This window comes from Oryctolagus cuniculus, chromosome 7, assembly GCF_051225735.1.
Source record: "Oryctolagus cuniculus isolate XC-2025 breed Fujian yellow rabbit chromosome 7, ASM5122573v1, whole genome shotgun sequence".
Lineage (NCBI taxonomy): Eukaryota > Metazoa > Chordata > Mammalia > Lagomorpha > Leporidae > Oryctolagus > Oryctolagus cuniculus.
Window position 1 is genome coordinate 137,028,220 of NC_142873.1, and position 19,727 is coordinate 137,047,946.

The window sequence follows — 19,727 nt, forward strand, 5'->3', positions numbered from 1 at the left end:
AGCTCTGGACGACCTTGGGCCTGCCACCCCACACAAAAAATATGACAAAAGTGGAGTTGTCACAAGCAAAATGGGGTGTGGCTTACCTTGCCTGGATAACTCAGGAAGATGAGGCAGGAACACATAGCACCACAGAGACCTCTGCTGGCCCACAAGGTCTCAGCTCCCCTGGGCACGCATTTACCAGGGCCATCTTGTCACTGTCCCTCTCGGCTCCACTGCTCCCAGTCAGTCAAGAGGGTCACACCCCCGCCTCCCTGAATTATCCCTCCCTCACCCGCAGCCTCTCCGGAGACAGTCTACCTGTTACACAAATGCCACAGAGGAACAGCATGGGGACAGTGTCACCAAGGCACCAGAGTCTGGTTTTTGGATTGGCAGAGTTTGGTTTGTTTTTTAAGATTTATTCATTTATTTGAAAGGCAGAGCTAGGAGCTTCCTCCAGGTCTCACACGTGGATGCAGGGGCCCAAGGACCTGAGCCATCCTCCACTGCCCTTCCAGGCCACAGCAGAGAGTTGGATCAGAAGCAGAACAGCCGGTATCTGAACCAGCGCCCACATGGGATGCCAGCACTGCAGGCAGTGGCCTTACCCACTATGCCATAGCGCCAGTCTCCAGAGTCTGATTTAAGAAGACAGGATTGGGGCCAGCACTGTGGCTTAGCAGGTAAAGCTGCCGCCTGCAGTGCCAACATCCCATATGGGCGCCCGTTCAAGTCCCGGCTGCTCCTCTTCCAATTCGGCTCTCTGCTGTAGCCTAGGAAAGCAGTAGAAGATGGCCCAGGTCCTTGGGCCCCTACAACTGCATGGGAGACCTGGAAGAAGCTCCTGGCTCCTGGCTTCAGATTGGTGAAGCTCCTGCCATTGCAGCCATCTGGGGAGTGAACCAGTGGATGGAAGACCTCTCTCTCTCTGTCTCTCTCCTTCTGCCTTTCTGTAACTCTGTCTTTCAAATAAATAAATCTTTAAAAAAAAAAAAAAAAAGGATTCTTTTTTTTGACAGGCAGAGTTAGAGAGACAGAAAGGTCTTCCTTCCATTGGTTCACTCCCCTAATGGCCACCACAGCCAGCGCTGCACCGATCCGAAGCCAGGAGCCGGGTGCTTCCTTCTGGTCTCCCACGTAGGTGCAGGGGCCCAAGGACTTGGGCCATCCTCCACTGCCTTCCCGGGCCACAGCAGAGAGCTGGACTGGAAGAGGAGCAACCGGGACTAGAACCTGGGGTGCTGGCACCGCAGGCGGAAGATTAGCCTAGTGAGCCGCAGCACCAGCCGGAAGACAGGATTCTTAATGCTGATTTCCCAGTATTTTCTCTCCCAGGAGCCTCCTGGGAGAGAAAAATGGTGGATTTCCCCACAGGAGTTGACCTGGCATTGAAACCCGCTTGCAGAGTGTGAGTGCTCCGTGCCGGCTGTGCTCTCAGACTGGCAGCTCCGGACTGGCGTTGTGAGTTACAAGCTATGCCGGCGTGTGGAAGGTGTGTGCGTGCTCTGATTAGAACCTCACAAAATACCCAGGAAGCCATCTAGTGCCAGTGTTCCCACAAGAGACCATTAATTACTAAATGTTTTGCAATGTGAGTGTATGTGGAATCTGTTTCTCTGGATGCGGTTTTTCTAGGTTGAAATCTCCCCCAAAAATTAAGGAAAGAAAAAAATAAAAACCCTCATCTTTGATTCTCAGTGAGTGTCCAGTGAACTTCAACAGAGAGAGTGGGACGGAAAGAAGCCAGCTACATATTTGATGTCCATGAGCCCACCTTTGTCACGACAGCTCCCTGAGGCAGCTCTAGTTGGACTCCCATTTTACAGATGGAGAAACTGAGATGGGACGAGTTGCTGGGAGTTCATATAGCTAGTAAGTAGTAGACCCATCCCAGCCCTGACGGGTCCTGATTCTCACAGATCTCTCTAGTCAAGGACGCTTTCCCTAATTTGCTCTCTTGGTATCTCCCTGACTACCTTCGCCTGCAAGGTGGAGAAACAAACATTGACATATCTCCCTTTTAACTCACATTTCAGGTTTTCTAATTTGATGAGTTCCATCTGTACTCTAGAAAGGGAACTCTTACATTAATTAAAAAAAAAAATCAGACTATACATGAATAAACTCTGTTCTCTACCTGTCCCTGGAAGTACTCCACCTCATGGAGGGTAGTGGGGGTTTTTTTCAACTTGATATGTTATATATTATTTTTTGAGATAACTTTTTTTTTTCAAAATCTCTTATTGCAAAGTAGTATTACCTTTTAAGCAGATAATTAGTTATCCATTCACTGGGGTTGTTTTCACTTTTTGGCTATGGAGATAACATATTTTTAATTTACATTATAGCCAAAGACTCAATGGCACTACTAGGTAAAGAGGTCAGCAAATAAAAAGTAAAAAGATGATAGTCCAACAGGACAATAGGCAAGGGCTATACACAGTAATCAAGTGAGAAAACGTTCAACTTCACTCATATAAAGCAAATTTTAAAATAGTCATCAAATCATGGAAAGTAAACTATGTGTAATGTAGTTTTATTATATTCCTAACATTTTAAATTTATTGCTTATAAATTGATATAATATTTGAATTTATATTCCTAATAATTTGAATTTGTTGCTTATAAACTGGTATGGCTGTATGGTTTATACATGTCTATGCACTAGTATATTAATTAGAAGACCATAGAAAATGCCAGCAAGTTGGCTGATGTTATTTAACTTTTTACTGTAATTTCCATTATGGAAGAAATTATTTGTTATGTTAATAAAAAATGCAAGTAAAGCATTGCTTTATACCTCAATGTGTAAGGTGTGCAAGACAAATATACTTTTGGAATATAAATGGCATTATTTGCTTATGGCAATAGCATTATTAATGATAAAAACTGATCAGCCTTTATAGTGATTTAAAATGTAACAGGATCCCAGTGATAGTTCTTTCTTATTTTGAATGTTAGTTTGGAATCTTGATTAACTGGCAAACATTCCATCATTGTCATAATTTAATATAATTCAGATTTTAAAATTAGCCCACAGGATTTTTAAACATGGTTTGATATTCTGACACTTTTTATTTATTTATCTTTTTGATCTGTTTTGGGAGAAATAAGTGAGGAATTGTAAAGTTTGGGGATTTACCTCTTTAGAATTGTGAAAATAAACTTTTATAATGCTGATGTGAAAGTAAAAAAAATAGTCATCAAATCATTAGAACTATAGCGGTATACAGTTCCTGTCAATTTATTTGACAAAGATTTAAACCAAAGCTTAACGAAACACTGCATTCGCAGTGAAACTGATAGACACAGACTTTTCTCTTTTTTTGAGTTTTTGGGTTTTTTTTTTTTATTTTTCCTCCCACATACGAGGGAGAACATGCAATATTTGCCTATGTCTGGCTTCTTTCATGCACCAGATGTCCTCCAGAGGCTGGTGTTTTTAAAGCCTACTTTGAATGACGTGTATTCTTGTTGGTGAGCGCCATGGTTTGAATACTAGAGTGTCCCCCACAGTCTTCCATGACCAGCTCCTAGATTAAGGTCAGAGACTTAATCCCGTTGTAACGTCTGAAGATGAGGTCTTTAGGAAGTGATTGGATGGGATTAAATTGCTGGGGTACACCCCCCACAAGCAAACCCTGGCTGCTGTATGCAGAGAGACCAACGGCTGGGAGGACGAGTGCTCCCCTCTGCACACGTCCATTCTGCCGTCAGCACCCTGCTCAGACTCCAGACCAGCCCGATCTCTGTGAACTTCCACGGCTGCAAGCCACAATAAGCCTGCTTCCTTCGTAAGGCAAAGTGATGACAAGCTGACCAGTGCAAAGCGTGCAACTCCCAGAGCCCTCTCGGGGCCGCTAGTCCTCCTGCATTTCTTCTCTGCCTGGGCTGCCCTGGAGAGGCTGTCCCCTTTTTTGGGCTTTTTTGGAGCCTGTTTCTTATCTGTCGTTCTTTGTGAAGTCTCAGATGGAAGGCAGAGTATTCACATTAGACGTTAAATGCGAGGATGGAAAATAATGTTTCATAGACCAGAGCCCTAGAACTGGGATTGGTAAAGCCTCCTGGGAAGTAATGCTCTTGCCTCATGAACTGGTGTTTTCTTTTTATATGCTTCGTGTAGATGAATGGACAGAGGTGGACAGAAAACGAGGTATGCTATCTCTGGGCTGCATGTACGTAGTCTGCATCCGTAGGGTCCCTCAGTCCTTTATCAGTGGGGCTTACAGTGGGACCACACTAAGTATTTCTAAGTGAGAGAACAGGCCCGAGTTTTGCTTTAGCTGAGATGTTGGTTATGCATTTGAACCCTTTGCATAAAGCGAATGACCACATGGTGCCAGGTGCAGACCAAGCAGATGTTGGCTAAAGGGCTGTGTCGTGTACCTGAGTGGTCCTTCTCTCTTTTTTCAGTGTCAACCTTTGCAGGGGCCGCTGGGGCAGCAGCCACACTTCTGGTAGTCTGTCCTGTCTGGTAGTTCTTAAAACAACTTCGTCCTAGTATCCCGTGACCTAAGAGCTGTCCTTTAGCATGAGCGCACAGAGATCTCTGTTGGGCAGCCGAGAAAGAGGGAAGCATGTGACTGCATGGCCGCAGGACCGTGGGCAGGAGGCATGTATCACGCATGCAGTACGGCCTTCTCATGCGCAGCATTCAGTGTCCCCTTCACCTGCAGAAGTCGCCAACTCCTGGCAACAAAACCTTAGCCTTTCTCGCCTTTCTAAATCGTAGACACCTGGACAGCTGGGCGCACTGATGCCTGGCCTCAGCCATCCTTCCTACATTTTAAATGCTGTCCCCTCACCAGGAGATAGCGCGTGTGATATTTAGGAGCACAAGCATTAGAATCAAATGGGCCCCGTTCTGTTTCCAACTCCACCACCAGATGTATGACTCTTAAAGAGTTTAATAATACTCAGTTTTAGAACGAGGATAATTCATGGCTGGCGCCGCGGCTCAATAGGCTAATCCTCCGCCTTGCGGTGCCGGCACACCGGGTTCTAGTCCCGGTCGGGGCGCCGGCTTCTTTCCCGGTTGCCCCTCTTCCAGGCCAGCTCTCTGCTGTGGCCAGGGAGTGCAGTGGAGGATGGCCCAGGTGCTTGGGCCCTGCACCCCATGGGAGACCAGGATAAGTACCTGGCTCCTGCCTTCGGATCAGCACAGTGCGCCGGCCGCAGCGCGCCAGCCGTGGCGGCCATTGGAGGGTGAACCAACGGCAAAAGGAAGACCTTTCTCTCTGTTTCTCTCTCTCACTATCCACTCTGCCTGCCAAAAAAAAAAAAAAAAAGAACGAGGATAATTCAGAATTGTCTTGGAAGGTTTTTTTCAATCATGTATTTATTTGAAACAGAGACAGATGAAGAGATCTTCCGTCTGCTGGTTTCCTCCCCAAATGCCCACAACAGCCAGGGCTGTGCCAGTCTAAAGCCAGGGGTCCCAGAACTCCATGTGAGTCTCCTACATGGGTGGCAGGGGCCTATTGGAGCCATCACCTGCAGCAGCCTCCCAGGGTGGGCAGCAACAGTGGAACTGGAACTTGAACCCAGGTGCTCCAACATGGTAGGCGAGGTCCCAAGCAGCATCTTGAACCATTGCACCAGACACCCACCTCACCTTGGGGTTTAAATGAAATGATGCATATAAAGTTCTAGGCCCAGTGCCGAGGACATGGGAGCTGGTGACTATCCAGTGGGGTTTCCTGACTTCTGTCATTTAGCTTTGGCTCCAAATCGCATATTCCTGTTCCCATAAACGAGGATATTTAGAGCAGAGGTAATTGGGAAGAACTTGATTGCTTTCATCAAGATAATTATTTCATCAGACCAGGCTCAAAGAAAAGTCCTTATTTGAGTGCTTAATATGCTCTTGTATTTTGCAACCACCTTATGACACTTCTCTTGAGCAATTTTTGGCTTACCCCTTGATGCACGGCAGAATTTCGGATGTGAAGTGTGGATTTTGAGGACTTTTCATAGACCTAATTGGATCACTAGAATTTATTTCAACTTAAATGTGCAGAGATAACGAGCAGAAAGTGACTTCATAACCTGAACCCGAGGCTGGCAGCCCGATGTATGGAGAGCCCAGGTCCAGTCCTCCTGAGGCACCTGCGAAAAATCCGTCCCTCCTCTGCCTTAGCCTCTTCTGATCAAATCTGGCTCCTTGGATCTTCCTGCCTCGTTCAACGTATGCAGAGCTCATCCGAGTGCCAACAAGTAACACCCAAGAGTGAGTGTATAGCCTAGCACGTAAGGCACCCATGTCCCGTAGCCGAGTGCCTGGGTTCCATTCCTGGCTCAGTTCCCGACTCCACCTTCCTGCCAGTGCAGGCCCTGGAAAGCAGCAGTGGCAGCTCAAAGTAATGCAGTTTTCGCCACCCATGTGAGAGTCCTGGCTTGAGTTCCTGACTCCCAGCTTTGGTCCTGGCCCCGCCCCAGCCGTTGTGGGCATTTGGGGATTGAACCAGTAGATGGGTGTGCTCTCGCTCACTCTCAAATAAATTTTTTTTTAAAAAAAACTAAATAACTCCAAGACAGACTAATGGGTGTGATTAAAACGATTTCCCAGGCTTTCTTTAAATATCATGTGGCTGCTTTTCTAGGTCAAGGAGAACATCCCCCTCCTCTTTGTGCTTGGGTTGTTTAGCTCAGAGTCTGGTTCATAAGTAGGTCTGCCTCCGCCACGTGCTAAGCGAAGCAGATTGTAAGAAGAAAACGCGTCAGCGCGTGCCTTCATACTCTGTCCAAGGAAGGAAGTGAGGGGTGCGTCCCTCGTGGCAGGACCCAACCAGAAAACCACCATGTTCTCTTTGGGGGCACCTGCTGTCCTTCCTTCCCAACAGGTGAACTCGGCAGGCATTCTCGCACAGGGAGCCATGGTGACCTGTGTATGCCAAATGTATGTGGCTTCTTCGCTCCCCAGAGGGGAGCTGTGTTTTCCTTTTCACTTTGCCCAGAGGAGCTAACCATCACCTTGGGGCTTTCTTTCTTTCGAAACAGATCTATCTGGGCCCAGGCTGTTTTCCTAGATGCCAGTAAAAGCTTGAAGACACTTGAGAACTGCTCAGCACACAGGAGAAGGGTAGCTCTTAGTAGCATTAACCCAGGCCAGCATGGTGGTGCAGCAGGGGAAGCTGCCGCCTGCAGCGCTGGCCGCCCATATGAATGCTGGTTCAAGTGGCATTACCCTAGTCAGTGCTGATGGGTGTCTAACTAGAACTTTCCCCTGGCCAGCGCTGCGGCTCACTAGGCTAATCCTCCGCCTTGCGGCGCCGGCACCCCGGGTTCTAGTCCCAGTCGGGGCGCCGAATTCTGTCCCGGTTGCCCCCCTTCCAGGCCAGCTCTCTGCTGTGGCCAGGGAGTGCAGTGGAGGATGGCCCAAGTGCTTGGGCCCTGCACCCCATGGGAGACCAGGAGAAGTACCTGGCTCCTGCCATTGGATCAGCACGGTGCACCAGCCGCAGCAGCCATTGGAGGGTGAACCAACGGCAAAGGAAGACCTTTCTCTCTGTCTCTCTGTCTCTCTCTCTCACTGTCCACTCTGCCTGTCAAAAAAAAAAAAAAAAAAAAAAAAGAACTTTCCCCTTTGGTCCTCCTCCCAGGCCTACAGAAATCCGTGGGACAGTCTTTATGCTGTCTTCTGAGGAGTTGCATGTGGCTTTTCAGTTGGACCTCTTTCCTAGTAAATTCTGCGTTTCACGCAGGCTGTGGTAAGAAAACAGTGAGAAAAGCCAGGTTCTTGTAGGTCCTTTTTTGGTGGAAGGCTAAGGGGAGGCATGAGGCAGCGGCAGAGTGTGTGCCTGCAGAGTGTCCACTCTGGGGAATGGCGGGGCACATGCGCAGGGCATGCTGTGATGGGTTGAAGTCGTCCATTGTGAGGGACGCCCTGTTAGGGAATGGATTTGATGGAGTCTAGGGAAAAGTCCAAAGGGCAAGTGTGAGGTTTTTTGTTTTTTTTTTTTTTAATTATTTGAATGGCAGACAGATAGACAAAAGAGAGGCCTTCCATGCACTGGTTCACCCCCCAAATAGCCGAAACAGCCAACACTGGGCCAAGCCAAAGCCAGGAACCTGTAACTCAGTCTGCATCTCCCACATGGGTAGCAGGGACCCAAGTCCTGGAGCCACCACCTGCTGCCTCCTAGGGTGCACGTTCGCAAGAAGCTGCAAGCAGAAGCAGAGCCAGGGCCTCAAACACTTCTATGAGGACTTTTGTGTCAGCGTCGGGGAAAGAATGTGTCCTTTCTCCCCGCTGCCCATAGTCCTTCCATTTAAGATTTAGGTACCACCAAAAATCAAACCTCGGCTCCACCTTCCCCCATCAAATGCAGGGAGATGCCTTAAAATGCTGGCCTGAGCCCTCAGGGTACTGCTGCTAATTACTCACCGGTGGAGGTGCCTGAAATAATCAACTCACTGCTCTGCCTTTAAAGAAACAAGGCCATGGCCAATTACCTGGCACATCCTTGTGGTTGGCAAAAGGAGTTTAAATCTTTAGTAATAGGTGCCAGCATTGTGGCGCCGCAGGCTAAGCCACTGCTAGCAACGCTAGCACCCCACATGAGCGCCTGTTTGAATCTCGGTTGTTCCACTTCTGATTCAGCTCCCTGCAAATGCATCTGGGAAAGCAGCAGAAGGTGGCCCAAGCGCTTGGGCCCCTGCACCCACCAGAGAGACCCTGATGGAATTCCTGGCTCCTGGCTTTGGCCTGGCCCAGCTCAGCCCAGCCCTGGATATTATAGGCATTTCCAGTGTGAACTAAGTCTCTCCCTCTCTAACTCTGCCTTTCTGATAAACAAGTAAATCTTTAAAATAAATAAATCTTTAGTAATAATCACTCATGTTTAATAATTGATTTTGTGTAATTACTTTAAGTAACCCAGTTTTATCTCCAATTTTAATTACTATGAATGTGTACTCTCCACATCCTTTCATCTTTATGCCAGAATAACTACCTTAATTAAGAATAGTCTATATTCAACCGTACCTGTTCTATTTCTCAAACCACTTACCTAGTGATATTCTGTTGAGTGGTACAAAACATCTAAATGAATGAAGACCTAAAGTTATAGGCAACTTTGGTTTGTACACACCTTTTGTTCTCATGTGATAGAGATTTTCCATTTGAACAACAGCATGAGCTACATCATTACAGTGTGATACCGATGTTGGGGATCAGACATAGAAGCTACCGCATTCTCCAGGGCTGGCACTGTGGCATGGTGGGTTAAACCACCACCTGCCAGGCTGGCATCCCAGCATGGGTGCCAGATCTTGTCCCAGTTGCTTTACTTCCAATCCAGCTCTCTGCTAATGGTCTGGGGAAAGCACCTGGGCCCATGTCACCCATGTGCAAGACCTGGAAGAAGCTCCAGGCTCCTGGCTTTGGCCTGGCCCAGCACTGGCTGTTGTGTTGTGACCATTTGAGAAGAGAAACAGCGAATGGAAGATCTCTCTCTCTCTCTCTCTCTCTCTCTCTCTTTCTCTCTTTCTCTCCCCGCCTCCCTTCCCCCTTTAAAAGAAAGAAAGAAAGAAAGAAAGAAAGAAAGAAAGAAAGGAAGGAAGGAAGGAAGGAAGGAAGGAAGGAAGGAAGGAAGGAAGGAAGGAAGGAAGGAAGGAAGGAAGGAAGGAAGGAAGGAAGAAAGGACTGCATTCTCAACTTGTGCTGTCTGAACAACATACACGTCTTATGGAAACACTAGTAATGCCTAGTCTCTAACCAGCAGGTAGGCCTGCCTGTTTTCATAAAATGTTTTTCCAGAAGAGTCAATTACCTGTGTTTAGGAAATAGATGTCCGAGTGTGTAGATTTGTTTTTTTAAGAGTGATGCTCCTTCTCATTTTTAAGGAAGTGACCTAAGGCTAATAGGAATCTCTTTTTAAGAAGGCAGAAACACTTCCCTTACCATGAAGTAGGAGATAAAGCACATGGAGTGCTTCACAGCCTCTGCAGCACAGCCCGTAGCACGTTGCCTTTGCTGCCTTCGTTGCTGGCCCGGATGTGGTGTCTCAGGGCCCTGCCTTCTCGGCAGGGAGCTGCTCCCACCAGGCGCCCGCCTGCCTCGCGCCCTGTGTGTGCCTGGCTCTTCCCTGCACCTGCAGAGCGCCTCTGTGAATGAAGCTTCCTGCAGCGCCTTGCTCAGCCGGCTCCTCTCCTGTCCCCACAGTTTTGAATGACATCGTCTCCACCATGTTCAACAGAAAGTTTATGGAGGAATTGTTCAAGCCCCAGGAGCTCTACTCCAAGAAGGCCCTGAGGACCGTCTACGACCGGCTGGCTCACGCCTCCATCATGAGACTGAACCAGGCCAGCATGGATAAGGTGAGGAGCAAAGCCGCTGCCTGTCACGTGGCTGCCCTTCCTGTGCCTTCTGGGGATGACCGCGGACTGGGGTCAGGTGAGATGATGGGCGTGAGAGTCCCACAAGAAACAGGCACAAATGTTGGTGGTTTTTGTTGAGTTTCACACCTCAGAGGTCACGCACACCGAGTCCTCTGCCCCAGGAGAGTGCTGGTCTGCGTGCCTGTATTTATCAGCCCCCAGGGACACAGGAGACACTCAACCCTGAGAACTCAAACTCGGCCTGTCTTCACAAATCTCAAGTCTACAGTGAAGAAATGGTTTTCTTTTAAGAAAATTCAAACCCACTCAGTCTTTTCTTGTAATATGAAAATATTCATTTCTTTTGGGGAAAATTATTGGTCTACTCATCATTTTTTTAAAGATTTATTTTATTTATTTGAAAAACAGAGTTTTAGAGAGATGTAGAGACAGAGAGAGAGGTCTTCCATCCTCTGGTTCACTCCCCAGATGACCACAACAGCCAGAGCTGCACTGATCCAAAGCCAGGAGCCAGGAGCTCCTCCAGGTCTCCCACGCAGGTGCAGGGGCCCAAGGACTTGGGCCATCTTCCACTGCTTTCCCAGGGCACAGCAGAGAGCTGGATTGGAAGTGCAGCAGCCAGGTCTGGAACTGGTACCCATATGAAATGCCAGCACTTCAGGCCAGGGCATTAACCTGCTGCGCCACAGTGCTCGCCCTGGCCTACTCTTATTTTTAAAACAGTAGTTCCACATAACTAAATGGCAGGAGACAGACCAGTCTTTTAGGAGTTCAAAACAATTTGTGTAGATAATTGCCCTCTAGGAGGCAGAGTATAACTCCCCACTCCTGAAGTGTGGGCTGTACTTAGTGACTTCCTTTCAAAGAATATGGTCCAGAACAGAGCCAGGAAAAGCATTAGCTTTACACTGGGGGAATCCAGACAGACTGCCCCAGCAAGGTGGCCCGGGGTCCCACCAGCAGTGGGGAGTCACTGTGCACCCAGTATGATGTCATAACAGCGGCACTTCACCACCATGGTCTTCCTTCCCAGTCCAGCCATGAGAAAAACATGAGGCAAGTACCACCTGGAGGTCATGCTACAAAATACCTGATGAGTAATCAAAATCGTCAAGGTCATCAGAAACGAGGAAAGCCAGAGAAACCGTCGCAGCCAAGAGAGCCCAAAGAAACAGGACAGCTAAATAGAATTAGCACCCTGGAGGGGCTCCTGGGACAGAAACTGTGCACTGGCAGGAACTAGTGGAATCTTAATAAAGTATGGACTTCAGTTAATTCAAAGGGTGGGCATTTGGTGCGGCGGTCAGGACAACACTTTGGAAGGCCCACACCCCATAAATGGAGTGCCTGGGTTCGAGTCCCAGCTCTGCTTCCCATTCCAGCTTTCTGCTAATGCACACCCTGGAGGGCAACAGAGGATGGATCAAGTACCTGGGTCCCTGCCACCCATGTGAGAGACCTAGAGTGAGTTCTGGGCTCCTGGCTTCAGCCTGACCTAGCCCCAGCTATTGGGGGTATTTGGGGAGTGAACCAGTGGGTGGAAGATCTCTCCGTCTCTGTCTTTCTCTCTGTCTCTCCAGCTTTCAAATAAATAAAAAATTTTAATAACTCCTTTTCAAGTTCCTCCATTATATGAAAATGTTTTATTTTTATTTATCTGAGAGGCAGAGAGAAAACTCCCTTTCCACTGGTTCACTCCCCACATGCCTGCCACGGCTCAGCCCTGGCCATAGCCAGGAGCTAGGAATTCCAGCCAGGTCTCCCACAGGTGGGGCAGGAACCCGCTTATTTGAAGCATCACTGCTGCCTTCCAGCTCTGCATTAGCCAGAAGCTGGAGACAGGAACCTGATCAGGAGAGTCAAACCCAGGCACTCTGATGTGGGATGTGGTCATCTCCATCCTGAGCTAAATGGCCACCCCTCCACGGGACTGATGGTGGGTAGACAGTGTGCGGAATCAACGCAGACTTGTCACTTGGACCTGACAGCCTCGGGGGGCAGACTGCCTTTACCCAAGCCTTTTTTTTTTTTTTTTTTTTTTTGACAGGCAGAGTGGACAGTGAGAGAGAGAGACAGAGAAAAAGGTCTTCCTTTTGCCGTTGGTTCACCCTCCAATGGCCGCCGTGGCTGGCACGCTGCAGCCGGTGCACCACGCTGATCCAAAGCCAGGAGCCAGGTGCTTCTCCTGGTCTCCCATAGGGTGCAGGGCCCAAGCACTTGGGCCATCCTCCACTGCCTTCCTGGGCCACAGCAGAGAGCTGGCCTGGAAGAGGGGCAACCAGGAAAGAATCCAGCGCCCCAACCGGGACTAGAACCCGGTGTGCCGGCGCCGCTAGGTGGAGGATTAGCCTATTGAGCCACGGTGCCAGCCCAAGCCCTCTTACCCCCTGACACTTACCTTTTGAAAGTCACTTATCTCCCTGCAACTCCATGTTCCCATCTATAAGATGGGGATGATAACAGCTATGTTATCAGTTATTGGAAGGATTAAGTGGGACGTGTGCCTGGGCCTGGCACGTAGTAGATGTTCAGTAAGTATTCACCTTCCCTCTGCTCCTTCTTCCCCCTGTCTTCAGGACGGATTAGCTTTCCATGCAGAATTTGGAACCAGATGTCCTGGGCCTGAGCTTTAGCTTTACCAGTCACTAGCTGTGGGACCCAGTCCGCTGCACATCTTGGAATTTCTGCTTCGTCTTGGCACCCATCTTCAACCTTCATTCCCAGTGTGGTGCCATGCACACAGCAGGCACTTAATGTTTGCTAAGGATGGCGGAGACACTCAACTCTATCTCTAGTGTTTCACGCCCCCTGCTGCCCCCTTAGTATTTAGCTGAGTGTCGGAGAAGCAGGATCACACGGAGGGTTCTAGCAAGGAGCCCTGACATCCTGAAGTCTGATTTCATTCTGCCACACATGGGCGATGTGGAGCTGGGCAAGTTCCCTCATTTTCAAACTGGCATATCACCGACCTCGCAGGCTTCTTGTGACGATTCAACGTGATCAGATGGGCTCCTGTGTGTAACTGTGCTGGACGGAAGCCTCGGTTGGTAGCGGTTTACGTTCGCAGTCCTGCCGCACACGTGTCCAGGCTCTCTCCCCAGACCCCTCCTGTCCCCGGCCTCCCCGGACTTCTGGCCTCCGGCCGTGGCACCAGCCTCCTGCCTGACACTAGGGTGAACATGCCGCGGCCCTCCTGGGCCACCCTCACCTTCGTCACCGAGGCTTCTCCTTCACAGCACACGCACGCTCCCTTTCCCTGCCCTCCATGGCCGCCGTCTTTATTCCAGGCCACAAGTCCAGAGCACGCCAACGTTTCGTCCATTTGCACCATCAGTAGATGTTGATCACACAGCTAGCACGAGCCAGGTACCGGCTCACCTCCCTGGCTCCAGCCTGCCCTGTCTCTCACTCCTCATTGCCGATTGACCACTCTCACTTCATCATTACTCCTCCCGGGTCAGTTTAGCCAACCCTAGCCACCCCCTAATTCCTACCACATCCAGTCTACCTTATTTTGCCTGCCTGTCTTTTTTCTTGTGACCTTTTTGCCTGTCTTTCCAAACCCTGTGGTCCTCCAGCCTTGCCAGACTCACCCCCACTTCATTTCCCACCACCTCCGGCGGGAGCTCTCCTGTTCCTCCCAGGAAAAGAGCCTCCATCACCCCCACCCAGCGTTCTCCTCCACTACTGCGCACATCCCGTGCCCTGCACCAGGCTGTACGCTGGGACTGCCCCAAGGTGCCTCCCAGGCCCCTTCTGCTACAGGCCTGCATGGGCCACTTTGGTCCTCAGCAGTTTCTCCCCTCCGGTCCTCCATACGTGATCCTATCACACGTGGGGCCTGTTGGTATCTGAGTAAGTATTGTCCGTCATTTGCAGTTGTTGAATTTTCTGCCCGCCACGATCATGCATGTCATCTCCTTCACTCCTCTCAGCAGCTCTGCAGTGGTGGAAAATCGGGGAGTACTTTTTGCAGGTGAGAAAGCGCAGGCTCAGAGGAGTTAAGCAACTTGGCCAGGGCCATGAAGTAAGTCAGCAGGCAAGGAGTCCTTGAATCTGGGCTGTTTTTCTCCAAGTCCAGAGCCCAGTCCGGGACCCCCCAGCTGCCAGGATTGTCCTAGCAGCAATACACGTAAGGCGACCAGAGATCCTGATTTGTCCTGGAGTGTCCCAGGTCACGCCTGTTGTGTAGCCTTAATCAGTAGCGCCCGCTTTTTCTCTCCCAGTGTCCTGGTTTGGGTGATGGCTGACAAGGTCACCTGAGCAGTGCCCTGAGCCCAGAGTGGGCTTTCAGTGAGCACTTGGCCGCATCGTTGCTGGGCGATTCTGACTTCCGCTTTTACGGTTCTCTTTGTGTGTGTGTGTGTTGGCAGCTCTATGACCTGATGACTATGGCTTTCAAATATCAAGTACTGCTGTGTCCCCGTCCCAAGGATGTGCTGCTGGTCACCTTCAACCATTTAGATGCCATCAAGGGCCTCATCCAAGACTCCCCGACCATCTTGCATCAAGTGGACGAGACTTTCCGGCAGCTGATGGAAGTAAGTATCCCCAGTCCCGCCTCCTGCTCTGTTGGGAGCAGGCGAGAGAGGGAGGACAGGAGGAGGAGCCGCAAAGCCCACCACTCTCTACAGCATCAGCAAGTGAGGCAGGCATTTGGTGCCGTGGTTGAAATGCCACTAATGCCCACATCCCGTATCAGAGTACTTAGGCTCACGTCCCAGCTCTGCCCCAGGTGCTAGCTTCCTGCTAATGCACACCCTGGAGGGCAATGGGTGATGGCTCAAATACTTGGGTCCCTGCCACCCACCTGGGAGACCCGAATTAATTTTCCTACTCCTGGCTTCTGCCTGGCCCAGCCTTAGCTGTTTGTAGGCATTTGGGAAGTGAACCGGTAGATGGGAGATCTCTGTTTCTCTTTCTCTCTCTGTCCACGCCCTTCCAAATGAATACTTAAAATAAATATAAAATAGGCTGGTGCCGCGGCTCAGTAGGCTAATCCTCCGCCTTGCGGCACCGGCACACCGGGTTCTAGTCCCAGTCGAGGCACCAGATTCTGTCCCGGTTGCCCCTCTTCCAGGCCAGCTCTCTGCTGTGGCCCAGGGAGTGCAGGGGAGGATGGCCCAAGTGCTTGGGCCCTGCACCCCATGGGAGACCAGGATAAGTACCTGGCTCCTGCCATCGGATCAGCGCGGTGCGCCGGCCGCAGCGTGCCAGCCGTGGCGGCCATTGGAGGGTGAACCAACAGCAAACGAAGACCTTTCTCTCTGTCTTTCTCTCTCACTGTCTACTCTGCCTGTCCAAAAATAAATAAATAAATAAATGTAAAATAAAAACCTACAACTATTTTGCTAATGTGATTGGTATTATCATCCTATGCCTTCTTAATGTCACCTTCAAAATGCCAAGAGTAGAGCAGGCGTCAGCCCAGTGGTTAAGGTGCTCACGTCCTACACTGGACTGCCTGGGTTCAGTTCCCAGCGCTGCTTCCTGATTCCAGCTGCCTGCTAATTCAGACCCTGGGAGTCAGCAGTGATGGCTCAGGTATTTGGGTTCCTGCCACCCACTTGGGAGACCTGGGTTGAGTTCCCAGCTCCACACTTTAGCCCTGGTCCAGCCCCAGCCGTTGCAGGTATTTGGAGAGTGAACCAGTGAATGAGACCACTTGCTCTCTGCTCTGCTCTGCTCTGCTCTCAAAGTTTAAAAAAAATCATTCAAAGCAGGCCAGCGCCGCGGCTCAATAGGCTAATCCTCCGCCTAGCGGCGCCAGCGCACGGGGTTCTAGTCCCGGTCGGGGCACCGGATTCTGTCCCGGTTGCTCCTCTTCCAGGCCAGCTCTCTGCTGTGGCCGGGAGTGCAGTGGAGGATGGCCCAAGTGCTTGGGCCCTGCACCCCACAGGAGACCAGGATAAGCGCCTGGCTCCTGGCTTTGGATCGGCGCAGTGCGCCGGCCGCAGCGCACCGGCTGCGGCAACCATTGGAGGGTGAACCAACGGCAAAGGAAGACCTTTCTCTCTGTCTCTCTCTCTCACTGTCCACTCTGCCTGTAAAATAAATAAATAAATAAAATAAAAACAAAAAAAAATCGTTCAAAGAGCAGTGATGCAGAGACTAGCCATTTTCTCTGAAAGGGGGTTGGTGGAAGATTTGCTCTAACTCCTGGGGCCCAGCCTCGCCAGGTCTGGGAGAGAGGAAGTGCACCCCAGCTGAGCTGTGCTAGGACAGGGTTTGTCCCTGCTGAAGGAGGTGCTGGCTCTGCTGCTGCTCCAGCCGCCGTGTCCTCTCCTTGCTGTCCGGCTCCCATGCCCGAGCCCAGCTCACCCCTGCGTGTCCACACTGCCCAGCTCTCTGTAGGATGCGAGTGCTTCTCTCTGCTTGGCCTTTGTCAGGTTTACTGCGGTCTGTCTGCCGGCGAGTTCCAGCTGATCCGTCAGACGCTCCTCATCTTCTTCCAAGACCTGCACATCCGGGTAAGTGAGGGGGCAGCTCCAGGAACCCACTGCGTAAGGGAAACGGAGGCAGACAAGGGAGGGCATTGTGCCCGGTTAGTGATGGCCTCGGGGTTTGATTCCACGGTGAGAAACGTCCTGATGATCAGGTGCAGCAGTTGGAAACAGCACGAGAGAGATCACAAGGCCGCCGTTCTCGCAGTTAACCTCACGAGGTTTTTTGTAGTAGTTCCTCTCTGCTTCTCCCAAGGAAATGTGCTCTTGAGCCAACCTGATCTCGAATCCAGTCCTCCTCTCAAGCCTTACCGTCCTTGGCTTCTGTGGCACCTGACACAGGCAAGAGGCTGCTGTCCTGCCCTTGAACCCTGACCTGTCCTGGGTCTTCACGTTTCCAGCCACCCTGGCCTTCCCTTACCTCTCCCTTCCAAATTCACCCCTCCCCGTCCCCAGACCTCCCTCCTCTCTCTCCACTCCCCCTCTGCTCGTCGGGGACCTCTTTCCTCCCCATACCAACTCCTCTGGCTGCGACTCCTGAGTCTAACCCCTACCCCGCCCCGGCCCACCGCTGCACTGCAGACCCCAGTCTCCACAAGGAGGCCCACCAGGGCCCACAACCTAATGTCGCTGTCTGCATTAGTCCCGGCAGATCAAGTGCTGATTTCTTTTGAGAGCACCACCGTTCCCCCACTCACTCAGCTCAGAACCAGAGCAGCATCTTGGATTCCCCGTTTCTGATCTTCGTCCAATTGCAGCTAAGGCCTGTAGGGTCTGCCCTTTCAACGTGCGCCAGCATTCCTGTGCCACCAGCCGAGCCCTCAGACTTCATAGGGCCATTGCTTCCTGCCTGGCCCTCCCTCCTCCTGCCATGCCTACTCCAGACCATTCTACACCCTGACTCTGTCCGAAAATTTTACTTATTTACCTTATTTGAGAGAAAGAGAGAGAGAAGTCTCCTATCTGTTGGTTCATTCGCTAAATGCTTGCAATGACCAGGGCTGGACCAGACTGAAGCTGGGAGCTGAGAACTCAGTGCAGGTCCCCACGTTGGTAGCAGGAATCTGACCACTTGATCCATCTCCTTCTGCCTCCTTAGGGTGCACATTCGCAGAAAACTGGAATTGGGAATGGGGACTCCAACGCAGGCACTCCTAGGGGTCGCAGGCATATGAGGCAGCACCTGTGCTGGTAGGCCAAATGCCTGCTCCTACTCTGCCTTTTACAACCACATTCTAAGCTCTGGAATTGTGGGCCCGCCTCTCTCAGACACGGCTGTTTTCCTCCCCGTAACGTAACAGACTGGTACAGGAAAGATGTTCGATGCGGCGGAACAAGTGCAGGCCCTGGAGCTACTCTCGTGTCTGCAGCCCATCTCCAGCACCAGCTCCAGGACCTTGGGCAAATTACTTCCCCTGAGCCTTGGTTTCCTCGTCTGAGAAATGGAACTGACGCCATTCCTAACTCAGAGTTTGCCGGGAGGGTTCACCAAAGCAGACGGTGTGATATATACGTAGGTTTGCTCCCAGAAGGATGTGCACAAAACTGGCCACAGTGGCTGCCTTCAAGGACTGGGGAGCTGGCTGGAGGCAAAGGTCAGGAGAGAGACTCCCATCCCATCAGACAGACCCCTTTGAACCTTTCGCACGCTGTACCTGCGTACGTGAGACACACTCACGCTCACACCGTAAAACTCCAGCCAAAGGAAGGGATTGAAAATGGTTCATGCCTTCCACAGACCAGAAAAGATGAACAATGGCAGCTCCAACGCCAATTTTATTTTTAACCCTCGTGAGTAATTTTGTCTGCTATAGATGGAGCCATAATAACATCAGTATAAATTAAGGTCTCTAATACTCATCGATTACCATAAACAACGGGAAGGTACAAATAAGACAAAGTTTTGCATTAAATTTAAAACACCAATTTGAAAATATTGAAAGTTCTGCATTGTATTATTATGAAAACCCTGCATATTTGGGCATTATTTTTATGGGTTGTAGTAATACAAGCAGCCATATTGATTTCACAATTCTGACAAGATAAAATTCAGTATAGTGAAAAGACTTTCCTAATAAGAATTCTATAGCAAAATCTTTAAAACGTATTAAGCCACAAAGTATATTAAGCTTTAATTGCTAAGCTGGCAGGCCGTGAAGCAGCAGACTGTTTATCAAGAGAATAGCACCGCGTGTCCTGACGAGACTGCCGCTGACCTGTGACGGCTGGGCTGGTTCCCAGGCCTGGTCTCTGATGCTGTTGCTGCTCAGCTGCAGTCTGTGACTGCCTCCACGGACTTTCTGCACTTCCCCACACTCTTGATAGCTTTAGATGCGTTCGCACAGTCAAACGACATCAGGAAAACACAGCCCTGCTCTGACAACCCCTTCCCCACTGTGTAACCACAGCAAACACAAAACTGCTCCTCCGGTGCCGGTATCCAAGCTCTCTGGGCTCTCACAGGCCAACGTGAAGTGGCCAAGGGCCCACCCTGTGCCCCAGAACCTGGACAGAGACGGTGCTGACCGAGAGCAATTGCATTTGCAATCCTTCCAATTACTTACAACCGACTCTGTCCCTGACCCCCGGCAGAGCCCCCAGAGTTGCCTCCCGCAGGCTGAGCGCTCTGGTGGGCCTCCTCTCCCTCACCCCCGCGCACCCTCCGTCACTGGCTTTCTTCCTTCCATGCCAACATCATTCCGCCTTGGACTCTCCGCAGGACGTCCCTCACACCTCCATTCTACCTGGAAGTAGTTCAGCCCTGGAAACCCAGTCAGCCTAGTGAGTATTCATGAAGTGCCTACTGTATGCCAGGCTGTCTTAAGTGTCTGAGATACACAAGTGAGCAAGACAGAGGCCCCGCCCTGTGCCAGTGGGGCGGTACAGGGAGGGCAGGTCGGTCGCCTTCCTGCGCCGAGACCGTGAGGGAGACGGTGACATGAGGGACAGCTGTGGAGG

The 19,727-nt window shown here is 50.6% G+C and overlaps 1 protein-coding gene across 22 annotated transcripts in view; it reads left to right on the forward strand.

The window, feature by feature from the left end:
• OSCP1 (organic solute carrier partner 1) overlaps positions 1-19,727 on the forward strand; it is a 35,742-nt gene that overhangs the window by 3,792 nt on the left and 12,223 nt on the right. For 2 of the 22 annotated variants that reach the window (XM_089300970.1, XM_089300972.1), the window contains exons 2-7: positions 1,684-1,857; positions 4,109-4,138; positions 6,005-6,214; positions 10,151-10,305; positions 14,700-14,867; positions 16,716-16,796. In XM_089300970.1, the coding sequence (XP_089157096.1) occupies positions 6,061-6,214; positions 10,151-10,305; positions 14,700-14,867; positions 16,716-16,796 (558 nt within the window). In that variant the 5' untranslated portion in view covers positions 1,684-1,857; positions 4,109-4,138; positions 6,005-6,060. Of the gene's footprint in view, positions 1-1,683; positions 1,858-4,108; positions 4,139-6,004; positions 6,215-10,150; positions 10,306-14,699; positions 14,868-16,715; positions 16,797-17,868; positions 18,706-19,727 lie in introns of those variants that run through there. The other 20 variants (XM_008273669.5, XM_070078738.2, XM_089300975.1 and 17 more) reach the window with 12 other exon arrangements.